Source organism: Colletotrichum orchidophilum, assembly GCF_001831195.1.
Source record: "Colletotrichum orchidophilum strain IMI 309357 chromosome Unknown Scaffold_92.1, whole genome shotgun sequence".
In the NCBI taxonomy this organism is placed as follows: domain Eukaryota; kingdom Fungi; phylum Ascomycota; class Sordariomycetes; order Glomerellales; family Glomerellaceae; genus Colletotrichum; species Colletotrichum orchidophilum.
This window is the reverse complement of record NW_019173048.1, coordinates 87,305-107,144: the sequence shown is the minus strand read 5'-3', so window position 1 is coordinate 107,144 and position 19,840 is coordinate 87,305. Positions and strand designations below refer to the sequence as shown.

General features: G+C 14.7%; 2 protein-coding genes across 2 annotated transcripts; both read left to right on the top strand.

The window, feature by feature from the left end:
• Positions 1–15,867: 15,867 nt before the first annotated feature.
• CORC01_09856 (uncharacterized protein) lies at positions 15,868–16,017 on the top strand (the record flags this gene model as incomplete). Its single annotated transcript, XM_022621485.1, has 1 exon — positions 15,868–16,017. A coding segment is annotated over one exon (150 nt), but the record flags the coding sequence as incomplete, so codon positions are not given.
• Positions 16,018–16,470: 453 nt separating this feature from the next.
• CORC01_09855 (uncharacterized protein) lies at positions 16,471–16,674 on the top strand (the record flags this gene model as incomplete). Its single annotated transcript, XM_022621484.1, has 1 exon — positions 16,471–16,674. A coding segment is annotated over one exon (204 nt), but the record flags the coding sequence as incomplete, so codon positions are not given.
• Between the last annotated feature and the right edge of the window lie 3,166 nt (positions 16,675–19,840).

Genomic DNA, 19,840 nt, shown 5'->3' with positions numbered 1-19,840 from the left:
CCGATAGTTTAATTTTAATATTTTTAATATTTAAATCGTATTTTAAAACTATTATTTCGTTATTATTATTATTTAATATTATTTAAAAAATTTAAACGATTAAAAAGTAATATAAGCTTAGGGAATAAATACACGGGCATAAATAATTAATACACGGGCATAACTCTTACATAAACATAATAACTACACACTATTATTAGCCTAAAAAAATATACAAACTATAAATACTTCGTCCTAAAAGCGGTAAAAGCTCCTTTATTAATATTTTTTTATCTTAACGTATTTATTTAAATTATTTTATATTAAATTATATTATATTTATTTTTAATTTCTATACTTTTTATATCTTTTTATTATAATATATAATAAATAGTAAATTAATATTAAATCTTATTAAAGCCCTATTTAAATAATTATATTTATTAAAAAACGGCTTCGTTATTATTATTAATTAATATTTTTTATTTATACTTTTTTTTTTAAATACTCGCTTATAATACCTATTTATTAGCTTATATTTTTATAAATTTCTTTATATTAAGTTTATTAAATTAATTTTTAATTTAAAAGTATAATAAGGCCGTAAATTAGTTATTTTTTTATTACTTTTGTTTTTATATAAGTTTTATAATAATCGTTTTATTATAGCTTTTTAACGGACGGTTTTATCAAATTATTTTAAAACTTATTCATAACGTTTTTTTATATTAAATTTTTAAATTATTATTTTTTTATAAAAATAGTTAATTAAAGATAAGTTATATTAAGTTTTTTAGCTTATTATAAAAAAATAAAATAATTTTAAAATCTAAAATCCGACGATATAAGTTTTTTAAAAACATTTTTTTTAATTTTTAATAAAAATAAACGTCTTATTTTATAAAGATTATTTTAATTATAAACCTTATATAAATAATTTAATTTATTAAAAAGATAGTTTTTAATATTATTATTATTAAACTCGGTTTTTAAAATAATACGAATATTAAAATTTTAATATTTTTAAATATAATAATAAGCTTATTAACTTTTAATAAAAAACTATATTTTATAAAGATAATATAATATTAATTATTAAGTATCGAATTCTTTATAAAAACTATGTTATACTTTTTTAAAAATAACTTCGGTTTTAATAAAAATAATAAGCTTTTATATTATAAAGATTTTATAATATATATAAGAGATTAAATTATTAATAAGTATATAAATATATATTTAATCTTTATTATTTAATTCCGTTATTAATATTCTTAAAGGCTCAATATCGTTTTCATAATCTAAATTACTGCCGGTACCTTTTAGTTATTTTCTTTTTATTTACTTTTATTTAGCTTTAAATATAATATTAAAATTAAAATAATAAATATAAAATTATTATTATATATTAATAAACTTTTAAGTTAAGGGGGCTTTTATCTATTTATTATAATTAATAATAATAATATTTAATAAGCGAATCGAATATTAGTTAATTAATTAATAAATATTTTCTGTAAAAAATTAGAACTCTTTTAATTCTTTATTATTAATAAGGCCGAATATTATATTAAAAATAGATTTAATATATATTTAATTAATAGTTTAAAATAGCGAAAGTTTAAATCGATTTATATTATATATATTATCAAAATTAATTATTTTAAGGAAGCGCTTTTATATTAAAAAATAAAATAAAAATATTTATATTAAATTAAAGGAATTAATATATCGGCGTCGTAAATTAATATACCGGCGTTGTTTTTATACCGGCGTTGTTTTTATACCGGCGTCGCTATTCGACCTTTTAATTAATTTAAAAAAATATTATTAGTATAATTAAATTCTATTAAATATTTATGAAGTATTTTAACCTTTTTATTTTATTAATCCTTTTATTTTAAAGTTATATTATTAAGCTTTTAAGTTTAATTTATACTTTTTGCTTTTAATAGTTTTTTTTAATTAAAGTTAGAGATATTTCATAAAGCTAATTTTAAAATAATACTTATATTAATAAACCTCCCCTTTTACAAAAGCAATTATTAATTAATTACGACCTTTTATTATTATTTAGCTAACCGTTATTATTTCTTTTTTTAAAAAATAGCCGCCCGAGCGTTAATTAATTTTATAAAATTAATAATTTTTAAAAATAGCGTAACTTTATTATTAAGTTTTTAATCAGTATATCATAAAATATACGATTTTTTATAAACGATTATTTTAATATAAAATTTATATTATAGTTTATTTATTATTTTTTAAAAGAAATAATAAAACCTTAGCGGACTATTTTTTTATGATTTCTTTTAAAATATAGCCTTTTTTTTTAACGAATAGTTTTAATAAATTTCTTATTTTATAATAAAGTAATTTAATAGTATTTTTTAGTTTGTTTTATAAGTTATTAGGATTAATTAATAATTAATAACGGTACTTTTTTAATAATAAAAATATATTTATTAATAGTAAAAAATATAGGGTCCTTAAGTTAATTTATTATTTTATTTATTTTTATATTAATCTTTTTTTAAAACGAAGCGTTTTTTTAAACTATAGTTTTTTATTATATTTTAAATAACCGATCTTTTTTTTTTATAATTAAAACTTTAAATTTATCGATTTTTAATAATTTAAAATAAATTTATAATACTTTTCTTAATTAAATTAATATTTTTATAAAAGTTAATAGATTTAGTATTATAAAGCGGAATAAGTATAAAGCTTAAGGCCGAATTATTTAATATATTTTTTAATATAATCGGTTTAGTAAGCCTAAGTTTATATAAAGTATTAATATTTAATAATATAAGTTTCGTAAATACGATTATAAATAATAAATTATTACCGAGGTTTAAAAAGAAAGTAAATAGTTTTTATATTATTATTTAAACCTTTAATATAATTAATATAATTATAGTTTTAGTTTTAAAACTTCTATATATTTTTTATATTATAAGTTTATTTAAATAATTTAGGATATTATTAAAATTATAAATTAATAAATTAAGATTTAAGCTCGCGATATAAGTGCTATTATTTAGGAATAGGTTTTAAAGTTTTTATTTATTTAGCAAAATATTTATAATATTAAGGCTTATATAAACCGAGAGAAATTAGTCAAATATTTATTAATTATAACGTTAATTAAGCTATTTAATAAACGAAATATTTTATATATAATAAAATAAATAAACGATAAATTAAACCGTTTTATTAGTTTTATTTAAGCCTTTTCTTATTGTTTTTAAATATAAAAGTGATTCTTTAAGGTAATTAATTTTAATAATATTTATAATATTAATCGTTTTAAGCTCTTTTTTTTTTAAGTTATTAAATAGATTTATTTTAGATTTATTTATAACGCTGCGTTTAGCTTTAGTAATAACGAGAGATTAAAAAGTTTTTAGGTTTTTTTAGTAAGTATTTATTAATTTATGAATTAATATTTAATCCGTTATTTTATTATTATTATTATAAGTTATAATAAATAAATTATTACGACCTAACACGCATTACTAAACCAAGGGCCTGCCCCATAGGACCTACGGCGGCTACTATATTATATATATAATAATAAGAATTTAAATAGCTCTCCTCAAGATAAAAGAATTATAAATAAGTTATAAAATTACGATTTTATAATAAAATAAAAAATAAATATTTATAAATAAATAAGATAAACAATTATAAAAATATAAAATAGACGATTATTTAATAAACCGTTAAATAATAATAAATAAAATATTATAAAAAAGTATATTTATAATTAGGACTTATATATAAAATAGCGTAAATTAAGTTTAAAAATAAATTTTTATAACTTTTTTAATAATTAATTTTTATATTAAATCTAAAAATCGCTTTTAATTATTTTTATTAAAAAACTTTATTAATAAAATTATAATTAATTATTAAAGCCTTTTTATTTAACAACTTATAAATAATAGTTTTTTTAAAATTATTTTAACGATAATTACTATTTATAAGTATCGTAGCCCTGACTTTTATTAATATAAACCTTACTACGATTAGCTGGCCGTGATATAAATAAAGGCTATACTAAATAAATAGTTTTTAAACGTTTCATAATAACTTTATATTTATTATATTAATTTTAATATTATACTTAGGGCTAAGTAGAAGTGGGTTAAGGAACGTAGTTATAATAATAATAGTAATAAGTCTAATAACAAAGGATATTAATTATTAATATAAATAATAACTATATTAAATAATAAGGATATGGCCTATATTAATATACTTATTAATAAGCCTTTTTTTTATATGTATCGTAGGGTTTTTATAATATAAAAGTTTATTATTTTTATTAAAATTAAATACGTTTTTAAAAAAGCTTAGACTAAGTTTTATAAAGAGTTTAATAATTAACGTTTAATCTTTTAATATTTTTATATAATATGTTTATTTTTAAAAATATAATAGGCCCGCTATTTTATTTAAAAATATTAAAATTTTAATATTTACGTTATTTTTAGTATTAAGTTAAGTAATAATAATATTAAAAGTTATTTTTTAAATAGTTTTAGTTATTTATATTGACTTATTAATGTTATATAAGATATAATTAGTAATTAAAAGATACGTTTTAAATAAACTTATATTAAAAATAAAATATTTATAAACCGGGAGTATATAAAAATTCGTTTTAAGTATTTAAACGAACTTTTAATAATCCTTTTTTTAAAATATTTTACGTTAATTAAAAAGTAATATCGGTTAATAAAGAAGATAATGTTATTTAATAAAAGGTTATTTTTAGTCCTTTTTAAAAACTATAATTTAAATTATATTATTTTAATTAAGCTAAGTATTTTTTATTATTATAAAATTTATTTTAAAATAATAGATTTAGTTATTTTTAATAAATAGGAAGTATACCCTTAGTAGCGTTTTTAAAAGACGTTTTTTTTAAATTTATATTAATAAATCTTTAATTTTAAAATTATTATATCCCTCTACGGTAAGCTAAAAAATATAACGTAGCCTATCTTATTATAATTAATTTTACTTAAAAAGAGCTAATTAGCTAATTAAGCCCGTACTATTTATAATACCTAAGGCGTAAATACTAAATAATAAAGTCGCTTATTTAAATAAGTCGACGCTAACTAAGCTTATATAAAAGATATATTAATTAAGTTAAAACTAAACATTAAGCTTATCTTAATAATAAATAAAGAGCTAGTCTAGTATTCTTAATAAGGGGAAAATAATAAGGGATTATATAAATAAACGTTTAATATAACTTAATATTTAAAAAAAACAGAATTAATAAAAAATAGTTTGTAATAATAATAAATTTTTATAACTATATTATAAAAAGTAATTAAATAATAAGCTTTGTTAAAAGTTATATAATACTTATTTAAAATTTATAAAATTATAATATAAATAAACTATAATACGTATTTTTAAAAATTTTAAATAAGAACTTAGGTTAAAAAAGAAAATAAAAATAGTTATATTAGTATAATTATTTTTATCGCTTTTATAAAGAGGTATCGTTTTTTTAAGTTAATTAAAAAGCCGAATAGCGACGTCGGTATAAGAGCGACGCCGGTATATTAATTTATAACGCCGGTATATTAATTCTTTAAATTAATAAGCCGGTTAAGCTCGTTATTAATTTATTTTATAATATAAAGCACTTTTTGCTTATTAAAAAGCTTCATTAAAGCGGCTATTAATAAATAACCGTTTAATTTCTTTTTATTTATAAAAGTTTTAATATTATAAATATCCCGTTAAATAAATATAAAATTTAAAAATTATTTTTAAATAATAATATAAATATTATAAGTTTTAATATTAATTTAACAATAAATAGTTTTAATAACATTTTTAAATAATAATATAAGTTTTTAATATAAAAAATATATTAAAGAATTAAAGCTTAGCCTATAATTATATTAAATATATTCTATTTTAATATACTATTATAAAAACTAAGCGTTTTTCTTTTTTATTTTAATAATAATTATTTATTTATAATTATATTTTCGCAATTTTTATTAATATAACCTCATATTTTTAATAGGCCGTAGTTTATTAAAGCGATTATATTAAAATATATATTTTAATATATATATTTATATTAATAAATAATATTAAACTCGTTTTTTTTAATAAATATATTAATTTAATTAAATAAGGCGTCGATTATAAATTTTAAATTATTAAAAATTTATAAATTTAAAATTAAATTAAGTAAAAATAAAAATAAGTATTAATTTGAAAAATAAAAACCTTATAATAATAAAGTTGTTAAATTTACTTAAGAATTAATAAAAAAATGTTTTTATAATAAAAAAAAGAATATAAAGAAAAAATAATAAAATAAATATATTAAATAAATATAATAAATAACTCTATTTTTATTATTATTATTAAACTTATTTAAAAAAAATGAAAAAGTTTTTTAATTAATTATTACTTTTTTTTTATTACTTTTTTAATTAAACGTAATATAAATTTAAATCTTTTTATAAAAGTAATTTGTATAAGTTAATATTTTTTATTTTATAAAATAGACTTAAAAATAAAATATAATAAAAATAAAATGTATTTTAAGCTAAATATTAATATAATAACTTAATTAATTTAAATAGTTATTATTAAAAATATTTTATAAAAAAGAATTTTTATAATTATTTTATATTTTAATAAATACCGAATTAGTCCTATATAAATTATAAAATTAAATAATTTAATAAAACTAATTTAAATAAAAAATAAAAACATTTTTAAATATATTATCGTTATTAAAATTATAATAATTATTAATATTTATATTTAAATTATTAATAATAAAAAGTTATAAAATAAAAAAATACTTATTACGTCGCCGTTTTAAATTAAATTCGTTATTTAAATTTAAATTTTTAATTTAATATAGTAAGTTACGTTTTAATAATAAAAAAGCGGATTTAAATATAAAGAATTTTAATATAAATAATATAATAATAAAGCTTTAATTAATTAATATAAATAATATATTACGATTTTATATTAAAAGAATTCTTAAATATTTTAAATAAGATTGGTAAAATTAAAATAAAGTAATAGCTTTTTTAAGTTAATAATAGTATATAGTTATTATGCTTGTGTAAGATTTATGCCCGTGGATTAATTATTTATGCCCGTGTATTAATTCCCTTTAATATTAGCTAATTATATAAAATTAGCGATTTTTAATTATATAATAATTTAATTAAAGACTTAGTAACTAAGTTATTATAAAAAACACGATTATTTTTTTATTATTAACTTTATTATTAAAGGATTAAATCAAAATTTTATTTTAAACGCCGTTTTTTTAATAAAACCGACTCTTTTTAACTTATTATATTATTTTAATTTTTATTTATTTATAATACCCCTTTTTTAATATTAAACATTTTAAATTTATATTTTATTTTATACGCCGTTTTTTAAAAAGGATATAAAGTATTTAATATATTATATTTATTTATATTTTATTAAAGCGGAGTTTATTATTTTTAATAATAATTATTAAAACTTTTAATAGTTTATTTTAGAATATTTTAATAATATTTTTAAATTTATTTAATAAGTTATTAATATTAACAAAAAGTTAATAACCGCCCTTTTTCAATAATATAAACTAAGCCGCTATTAATAGAAAACGTAAAGTTTTCAAATAAATTTATTATTTTTATATTTTTTTATAATAAGAACCTCTTTTGAGTTTATTATTTTTTTAAATTATAATTCTTTATTATATTTTATTTTGAAAATCTTTTTTAAAACACTATTTTAAATTTATTAATTTTAAAGAGCCTAAAGCTTATTATAAAAGTATAATATTTCTTTATAATTACTTAGTAGTTTAGTTACGTATTAAAGCGATTTTATATATATAAATAAGCTCGCCGTATCTCTTTATTCAAAAAGAATAATAATAAAAATACATTTATTACAATACTTATTTTATTATTTACTTTACTTTTTTATCTTACCTTTTATATTAGTTTTTATATTTAGTATTTTTTATAATTAATATGTTTAACTTATATATTTACCCGGCTAGCTTATAGTCTTACCCTCTTTGTTAGAGGTCCTTTCTACTAGAGAAACTATATTAAAAAGCCTTTTTTAATTAATTTAATATATTTATAAAGGCTAACGGATTCGACATTATAAAATAATCTAGTTATATTTTTTAAATAAGTCGGTTTATATTATACTCGTTTTAATATAACTAATTTAATAAACCTAGCTTTTTAAAAAATATAAATATTTAATAACGAAGGTTTTAAAAATACGACTATTAATAATATATAATTATAAAATTGTAAAACAAAATTAGCTTTTACGTTATTTATTAGACCTTTATTATAATTAATATAATTAATAATTAAGCTTTAAAATATTTATTTACTTTTTATATTAAAAGCTTACTTAGTCTATTAAGGATTTTATTAAAAATATAAACTATTATATTAATATTTAAATATAGGAATTGATATACGAGCATAAATATTTAATATACGGGCATAACTTTTATATAAATATAACAATTATACACTATTATTAACTTAAAAAAATATATAAATTATAAATACTTCGTCTTAAAAGCGGTAAAAGCTCCTTTATTAATATTTCCTTATTTTAACGTATTTATTTAAATTATTTTATATTAAGTTTATTAAATTAACTTTTAATTTAAAATTATAATAAGGTTATAAATTAGTAACTTTTTCCTTGTTTTTTTTTTATATAAGTTTTATAATAATTGTTTTATTACGGCTTTTTAACGGACGGCCTTATTAAATTATTTTAAAAATTATTAATAACGTTTTTTTATATTAAGCCCTTAGACTATTATCCTCCTATATAATAAATTAATTAAAAATAAATTATATTAAATTCCTTAGCTTATTATAAAAAATATAATAATTTTAAAATTTAAAATCCGACGATATAAGTTTTTTAAAAACGTTTTTTTAGTTTTTAATAAAAAAAGACGTCCTATTTTATAAAAAATATTTTAGTTATAAGTTTTATATAGATTATATAATAGTAAAAAATATTTAATTATATTAAAATAAAATAGTCGTTTATATAATTTTTAATAAATAAAGGCCGTAAACAACTACCGGTCGGTAATATTATTTTTATTATTTAATATTATTTTATAATCAATTTTAATTATTTTAAAAAAAATATATTTTAAAATTTATTTAAATATTTTAAATTAGTTTTAATATATTAATAAGTAATTAATATTTTATTTTTTATATAAGACTATATAAACCGTAATTTTTAATTTCGAATTATATTTTATATAATATTAAGGAATCGGTATAAATAACTTAAGTTATTAAAAAAATAGGTTTTAATATTATTATTACTAAACTTAGTTTTTAAAATAACGCAAATATTAAAATTTTAATATTTTTAAATATAATAGCGAGCTTATTAAGTTTTAATAAGAAAATATATTTTATAAAAATAACGTAATATTAATTATTAATTATCGAACTTTTTATAAAGATTATTTTATATTTTTTTAAAAATAACCTCGGTTTTAATAAAAATAATAAGTTTTTATATTATAAAAACTCCGTAATATATATAAAAGATTAAATCGTTAGTAAGCGTATAGATATATATTTAGTCTTCGTCGCTTAATTCTATTATTAATATTCTTAAGGGCTTAATATTATTTTTATAATTTAAGCTATTATTAATATTTTTTAACCGTTTTTCTTTTATTTATTTTTACTTAGTTTTAAATATAATATTAAAATTAATATAATAAATATAAAGTTCTTATTATACGTTAGCGAATTCGTAAATTAAAACGGCTTTTATTTATTTATTATAATTAGTAATAATAATATTTAATAAGTTAATCGAATATTAGTTAATTAGTTAATAGAAATTTTTTATAAAGAACCGGAACCTTTTTAATCTTTTATTATTAATAAAGCTAAATATTATATTAAAAATATATTTAATATATATTTAATTAATAGTTTAAAATAGCGGAAGTTTAAAGCGATTCGTATTATATATATTATTAAAGTAAATTACCTTTAAGAAGCGCTTTTATATTAAGAAATAAAATAGTAATATTTATATTAAATTAATAAGCCGATTAAGCTCGTTATTAACTTATTTTATAATATAAAGCACCTTTTATTTATTAAAAAGCTTTATTAAAACTATTACGACCTAATACGCATTACCAAACTAAAGCCCTGCCCCACAAGACCTATAACGGCTATTATACTATATATATAATAATAAAAACTTAAATAGCTCCTTTTAAAATAAAAAAATTATAAATAAGTTATATAATTATAATTTTATAATAAAATAAAAAATAGAGGTTTATAAATAAATAGAACGGACGATTATAAAAATATAAGACGGACGACTATTTAATAAACCGTTAAATAATAATAAATAAAATATTATAAAAGATATATTTATAATTAAGATTTATATATAAAATAACTTAAGTTAAGCTCAAAGATAGACTTTTATAACTTCTTTAATAATTAATTTTTATATCAAATTTAATAATCGTTTTTAATTATTTTTATTAAAAACTTATTTAATAAGATTACGATTAATTACCAAAGCTTTACTTATTTTATAACTTATAAATAATAGTTTTATTAAAACTATTTTTATAACGATTATTATTTATAAGTATCGTAGCCTCAATTTTTATTAATATAAACCTTATTACGATTAATTAACTATAATATTTTAATTATTTTTATTTAATAAGTTAATTTTATAAAAACTTATTAAATAATACGAACGATATTTATTTAATTTTTTTTTAATAAAAATAAGTAGCCTTAGGCTTTAAATACCGAACTCTTTTAAACTAAAAAAGATTTAGAAATACTTAATATTAAATTTAATTCCGATAAAAATATAGTCTTTAACTAAATAATATACGCCTAAATACGTAAAATTATTAAGAAAAATATTAAATATAATAAAAAGTTAAATAAAATTTTTAATATTAATACCGCTTAATTAATAAAAGCCTAAATTAAAAACGACCGCGATATTATTAAAATATAAAGAATATTTAATATTATATTTAAAAATTTTAAAAATAAATATAAAAAATTTTTAAATTTTACTAATTAAATAAATACGTTTTAAAATATTATTAATATTATTATTACCCATTTTAATAAAGGACAATAAAAACTTAAATTTAATATATTTATTATTTTTAATAAGATTTTTAAAATTTTAAAAGGATTTTTAATTTAAATTAAGAACTTTTAAAACTTTTATTAAAAAAATTTTAATAACGAAATCGAAAAAGTTATATATGCTATTAGCTTTTTTAAAAGACAAGCTTTTAAATAATTTAAACTTTTTTAAAAAAAGTATTTTAAAAAAAAGATTTTTAATGAATATTTTATTGAAATACGAGATATTTATTATAATTTCGATAGGTTTAAAAAAGTTTTTAAATTGCTTTTTTAAAATTTAAATATAAAATAATAAGCCGAGCGTAATGTATTATAACTTTAGTAAATTAAATTAATAAAAAACTATTTAACCGAGTTTAAACGTTTTAATACTTAATTTAATCTTATTAATAATATTAAGATTTTTATATTTTATTAAGGACTAAAGGATAAAATTAAAAACAAACTTATTAAGATTAATAAATTAAACGATTTTTTTTAATATATTAAACTCGTAATTAAAATCGATAACCGCTTTTATAAAAGAAAAAAAGAAAAGAAAAAATAATAATAATAGGAACTTAATTTAAAACGTAAATATTAATAATAACTTTAATATAACTCTAATTAAAGATACCGTTATAATAAGAATAATAACTTTTAATAAACTATTATTTATAAATAATATAATAGATTTATAAATTTTAATATGATAAAACGAGACTAATCCCGTTAAAAAAAAGAATTTAAATATTATAATTACGATAAGTTAAGATATATAATTAAAAACTATAAATAACCTAAACGAATTTAATAACGACTTATCCTTAAGAAATAAATTAATATTATTTTTAAAAAAGTATTTTATAAATTATTTTCTTAGATTATATATTACGACGATAATTATTTTATTTATTAAAATAATAAAAAATAATTAAGATAGTACTTTAAGAAACCTTTTAATAAAACCTTTATTATAATAAATAAGTAAAAAGTAGTTTAATACCTTAAGATTATTAAAGACTATAATAAAAAATATATTTAAATATTATTAATAATATATAAAATAGTTAAAATATAATTTATTAATTTCCTTAAGCGAGCGTAAACCCTTACGATAATAAAAAGTAAATTAAAAAAAAGAATAGTAATTAAAAATAAAAACGACTTATTTTAATTAAAAAATAAGATCTTAACTCATAAAATACGGATTCTAAGTAAATTTATTTATATAATATAACGAATATTTAATAAAATAATTTAATATTATAAATAACGCCTTTTAATAATAAAGAATTATAATAAAAACTATATTTATATTTTAGTTAACTATTATAAAATCGGCCGATTATTAAAAAAAAAGCGATTAAATATAAAAGTAATATTCGCCTTATTTTAATAACGATTTTAAAAATAATTAAAAATTAAAATAAAAGAAAACCTTTTTTAATTAAAATATAAAATCGATAAAGAAATAAATACTATATATTTAATATACGGACTTTAGATATTAAAAAAACGTTATTATTAATATATAAAAGAACTAAATAAGGCCTATTATATAATAAATATTTATATTCCCCGATATTTAATTATAAAAATAATCCTTATTATTTTATAATAACGATTATATAAATAATTTAAAATAATAATAAAGGATAATATATTTTATTTAAAACAAAACTTTTTTATATTTAAAAAAAATATTAAATTAAAAGACTTAAGTAAAAGAATTATTAATAATATATTTATAGAATTTAGTATTAAGGGATTAAATTACGACCCCCTTTTAAATAATATTAATATATTAAATTATAAATAGTTAATAAGTTAATAATTATTTTATAATTTAAACGAATTTTACGACGTTGTTTAACGACGTACTTAGTTAGAAATCGGTTATAAAATATTACTTAATATTAATAATTTCATTATTAAAAAGAAAACCGATTTAAATAGGTAATTAAAATAATAAAAGTTTATAAGTTTTTAAGAAGAACTAAATTAGCTTACTAAAGACCTAAAAAATTACCTACATAACCAACATATTTTAAACACATAATCTAATATTAAAACACTTAAAAATTATAAATTATTTTTTGAAAAAAAAAAACTTATTAATAAAAGAATAAACGATATTTATAATATTATTAATATATTATATTTATTTATTAAAAAATAAAAACGCTTTAATTTAATAATTAATTATAAACGGCTTATAAAAAAAAGACGGGTATTAGCTTTTAAAATATTAAAAAACTAAATACGCTAATCGTAAAAAAATAACGAAAAGTAATTAAAATAAATAAATTTTTATATTTTATAACACTCTTTAATAAAAAATATCTATAACTTAAACTTTAAATAAATAAATACGATATAAACGTTATTATTAATAACGGCGCTTAAAAATTCTTTATCTTATTAAAAATAGTAAATAAATATAAATTATTATAAGTACGAAAAACTAACTTATATACCTTATAAACGATAAAAAAAAAATAAGTTAATTATAACGACGGATATATTAATTAAAAGACTATATACCTCACGATATATATTAATAATTAATTAAAATAATTAAAATATAATATTATAAAGATTAAAGATATCGACGTTATTTTAAAACTTTTATAATTATAAAAGTATAATTTACGAATAAATTAAAAAACCGGTTAATTCTATTAAATAGATTTAATTATTAAACGATTTAAAAAAAAAGGTTTAAACAACTCTTATGTAATATTTAATAAACGAAAATAAATTAAATATATCGTTTTTATTAAAACGATAAAACTTATTAAAATATTCGTACCCAGTATAGATAATTAAAAATCGGACCTATTTTAAATTATATTTAAAAAGTATTAAATTTATATAAAACTATTCGTTTTAAAGAAAAAAACAGGATTATTAAAATATAATAATTAAGATATAAAAATTAAATTAAAAAAAAGAATATAACCTAAGTTTTATCTATTATACTTTATAAATTAATTCGAACGCGACGAACTTAATAAATATATTAATAATAAATTTAAAAAAGGTTATATTAAATTATTATCCTTTTTAGTAAAAGCACTAATTTTTTTTATACTTAAAAAAAATAAAAAAAGCTTAGATTTATAATTAATTATAAAAGACTTAACGAAATTATTAAAAAAAATTATTATTTATTACTTTTTATTATAAAACTTAAGGAAATGTTATACAGAGCTTAATAGTTTATTATAATAGACTTTAAAAAAGTATTTAATTAAATTAAAATTAAAAAAAAAGACGAATAAAAAACAGTATTCTCAATTTATAAAAAACTTTATAAATATTTAATTATATTTTTTAAACTTATTAATATACCCACTATATTTTAAATAATAATTAATTATATATTCAAAAAATACGTCGATGTTTTTATAATCGTTTATTTTAATAATATTTTTATTTTCTCCCTTAATTTTAAAATATATAAAAAACATATCTATATAATATTTTAAAAACTTTAAAATATAAAACTCTTTATTAAGCTTAATAAATACGAATTTTATATATAGAAAATAGATTTCCTTAGCTATATAATTATATTAAAACAAATCTATATATAAATATTTAAAATAATAATAATTAAGGACTAGTTTATACCTATTAATATTAAAAACGTATATTATTTTTAAAATTCGTTAACTTTTACTAGCGATTTTTTAAAAACTATATTAATATTATTAAACCTTTTAATAACTTAATAAAGAAAAATATAACCTTTATTTAAAATAAAAAATATAAAAAAGCCTTTAATAAAATTAAAGACTTAATTACTTTGGAACTAATAATTATAATTTTAGATCTAAAAAAACCGTTTAAAGTCGAAATTAACATTTTAAACTTCGTTATAAAAGCTATTTTAAAATAATAAAACTAATAAAAAATACTTCATTTTTATATATTTTATTTTAAAACGTTTTATAAAATAAAATTAAATTAATAAATTTATAATAAAAAATTAATAATTATAATTAAAGCTTTTAAAAAATAAAAACTATAGTTTTTAAAAACTAAATACGAAGTTATTATTTATATAAATTATAAAAGCCTTACGAACTTTATAATAAATAAGAATTTAAATAAACGATAAATTAAATAGAACGAATTCTTATTAAAATTTAATTTTTAAATTATTTACTAAAAAGGTTTAAAAAATAATAAAATAAACGCTTTTAATAAACGACTTAATTACAAAATTATAGTCCTTAAAGAAATATAAATAATCCTTAAATATAATAATAATAGTAATTTTATACTTATTATAAAACTCTTTATAATAATTAAAAAAGTTAATACTAGCCCGTTTAAAAAAATAATTCCTAAGCTTATTATAAAAGTTTATAATATTTAAATATATAGTTATTAAAATATTATAAAAATATAAAAACGGATTTATTAATATTATAATAAAACCGCTATAAAAATAGAAATCGCTAAAATTATTAAAAATTATAATATTAATAAAAAAAATAAAAATAGCTTTTATAAGCCTTATAAAAAGCTATAACTTTTACCGATATTATTAAAAATATAGTATTTAATTTTTTAAAACTTTATTATTAAATTATTAAAGTTTAAAAAACTATTTATAAATATATAATATAATAATATTTTAATTATTATCGACCGATTTATTAAGTTTATTTATTTTATATTATATAAAAAAATAAATAATATTAAAAAATTAATATATACCTTTTTTAAAATAATTATTATTAACTACGGTTTACTTAAAAAAATAGTTTTTAATAAAAATAAACTATTTACTATTAAGTTTTAAAGATTTTTAATTTCGTAGCTCGGTATAAATTATAAATTATTAACCTCTTTTTACCCATAAACTAATAAATAAATAAAAAAAATTAACTAAATTCTCGAAATATATTTCCGTTGCTATATAAATTATAATTAAAATAATTAAGTAATATTATTATTAATAGCCTAGTTTATATATAATAACGTAGTTAACGAAAATATAAAAAAATCCCTTTTTTATTTTAATTATAAATTCTAATTAACTATATATAAAAAAGCACGCGAAGGACTATAAGCTATAAAGGCCGTAATAAACGTAAATAAATTTAAAAAGATTTAAAAAAAAGCTTTTTTAAACCTCGAATTTATATAATAGCGGATAGAAAAATACGCCGATAAATTAAAAATTAATAAATTAATTTTAAAAAAGAGAAATAACATATATCTTTTTTACCGTAATATTAAAATAAAGCGATTAAACGATAAATTAAATTATAAAAAATTTAGACTTTTTGAAATTATTAAAAAAATTTTATTAGTTAATTTTAAATTAAAACTTTTAAATACAATACGATGCTACTCGGTTTTTTATATTTTATTTTTAAAACCGGTATTTAAAAGCTTATATATTAAAAATCGTATTATTATCGAACTTAATAAATTAAAAGATAAAATCGAATAAATTATTAATTATTAAATTAAAAAAAGATATAAAAAGTATTTTATTAAATAGAAAGATTACGGATACGAAGATAATATATAAAAACTTATTACAAACTTTTAAAACTTTTAATAATTTCTTAAAGAATATTAAAATTAAAATTAAATTTAAAACTTTTAATTATTACGGCGTTTTAATCAATAATACTAAAAGTATTATTAATTTACGTTTCCCAGGCCGTTAAAAAAATACTCTTAATATCCTTAAGAAATTCTTTTAATACTATACGATTTTTTTTAAATATTATTTATTTTTAAAAACGAAAGCGTTTTAATTTAAATAACGACTTATTTAATTTAATTTAAGCTTACTAATAAGCCTTAGCTTTTTTTTATAATTTTATAGTTTTTTTTTAAAACCGCGACTTTTTTATTTATTTTTTATAATTAAAACAATTAAACTTTATTATTAAACGATTTATTATATTTATTAATCGGGATTTATAAAAAACTATTTATAAAAAACTTATAAATATAGATAATATTAATAAAAGTATTAAACAAAATACTTAGATAATTATATATCCTATAAATATTAAAATTAAAAAAAACTAAATAATAAACGCCTTAAAAACGATAATTTAAATACGATATTGTTTTTATATTTCTATTAAAAAAACGAATAATACGTAATAAATAACGATAAAACGTAGCTATTTATAATTTTAATTTTTTAATTCGATTTAATATAATATTAATATATTTTAATAAAAATACTTTATAATTCTTTAATTTAAGAATAAACGACTTATTTATAAGTTTAAGGATTAGACTTTTAAAGGGAAGAGCTAATATTACGATTTAATATATATTTTTAAACTAAAGCCCTACTTTATAGGATTTATAACGGTTATTATATTATATATATAATAATAAAAATTTAAATAGCTCCTTTTAAAATAAAAGAATTATAAATAAGTTATATAATTACGATTTTATAATGAAATAAAGAACGGACGTTTATAAATAAATAAAACGGACGATTATAAAAATATAAAATAAATAATTATTTAATAAACCGTTAAATAATAATAAATAAGATATTATAAAAAATATATTTATAATTAGGATTTATATATAAGATAGCCTAAGCTAGGCTTAAAGATAAACTTCTATAATTTTTTTAATAATTAATTTTTATATTAAATCTAACGATCGTTTTTAATTATCTTTATTAAGAATTTATTTAATAAGATTACGATTACTTAATAAAGCTTTACTTACTTTACGATTTATAAATAATAATTTTACTAAAGCTATTTTTATAACGACTATTATTTATAAGTATTGTAGCCTCGACTTTTATTAATATAAACCTTACTACGACTAGCTAGCCGTAACAAAAACGGCTATTAATAAGTAGCCGTTTAATTTCTTTTTATTTATAAAAGCTTTAATATTATAAATATCCCGTTAAATAAATATAAAATTTAAAAGTTATTTTTAAATAATAATATAAATATCGCGGGTTTTAATATTAACCCGGCGGTTAATAACTTTAATAACGCTCTTAGTTAGTAATATTAACTTTTAATATAAAAAATATATTAAAAAACTAAAGCTTAGCCCGTAGTTATATTAAATATATTCGGTTTTAATATATTATTATAAAAACTAAGCGCCCTTTTCTTTCGTTTTAATAATAATTATTTATTTATAACTATATTTTTACGATTTTTATTAATATAACCCCGTATTTTTAATAAGCTATAGTTTATTAAAGCGATTATATTAAAATAAATATTTTATTTTTTTATTTTTATATATATATTTATATTAACGAATAATATTAAACCCGTTTTTTTTAATAAATACGTTAATTTAATTAAATAAAACGTCGATTATAGGCTTTTAGTTATTAAGAATTTATAAATTTAAAATTAAGTTAAATAAAAATAAAGATAAGCGTTAATTTAAAAAATAAAAACCTTATAATAATAAAGTTATTAAGTTTATTTAAGAATTAATAAAAAAATATTTTAAATAATAAAAAAGGGAATATAAAGATAAGGGTAATAAAATAAACGTATTAAATAAATATAATAAATAACTTTATTTCCGTTATTATTATCGAATTCGTTTAAAAAAATTAAAGAGTTTTTTAATTAATTATTACCTTTTTTTTATTATTTTCTTAATTAAGCGAAATATAAATTTAAATTCTTTTATAAAGGTAATTTATATAAGTCGATACTCCTTGTTTTGTAAAATAAACTTAAAAGTAAAATATAATAAAAATAAATTATCTTCTAGGCTAAGTATTAATATAATAATTTGATAAATTTGAATAATTATCGTTAGAAATATTTTATAAAAAAAGATTTTATAATTATTTTATATTTTAATAAATACCGCGTTGTTCTTATATAAGTCGTAAGGTTAAATAATTTAATAAAATTAGTTTAAATAAAAAACAAAAATATCTTTAAACGTATTATTATTATTAAAGTTATAATAATTATTAATATTTATATTTAAATTACTAGCGATAAAAGGTAATAAAATAAAAAAATATTTATTATATTGCCGTTTTAAATTAAATTTATTATTTAAATTTATTATTTAAATTTAAGTTTTTAATTTAATATAATAAGTTATGTTTTAATAACGGAGGGGTAGATTTAAATATAAAACATTTTAATATAAAAAATATAGTAATAGAGCCTTAATTAATTAATATAAACGACGCGTCGTAATTATATATTAAAAAAACTCTTAAATATCTTAGGTAGGACCGGTAAAATTAAAATAGGGTAATAGCTTTTTTAAGCTAATGATAGTGTATAGCTATTATGCTTGTGTAAGAGTTATGCCCGTATATTAATTGTTTATGCCCGTGTATTAATTCCTTTAAATATATAATATCCTTATTATTATATAAAAATAATTCTTAGATTAAGTATTTACTTAGCGTAATATTTATAATATTAAAATATATTTAAATTAAAAAAAGTTAAATAGTTATTTATTAACGGCCGTATTAATTAAATTATTTAATAAGCAATAGATTTTTTATATTATTAAATAGGAATTAATATACCGGCGTCGCAAATCAATATATTAATATCGCTTTTATATTAACATTGCTATTCGGCTTCTTAATTAATTTAAAAAAACGATACCTCTTT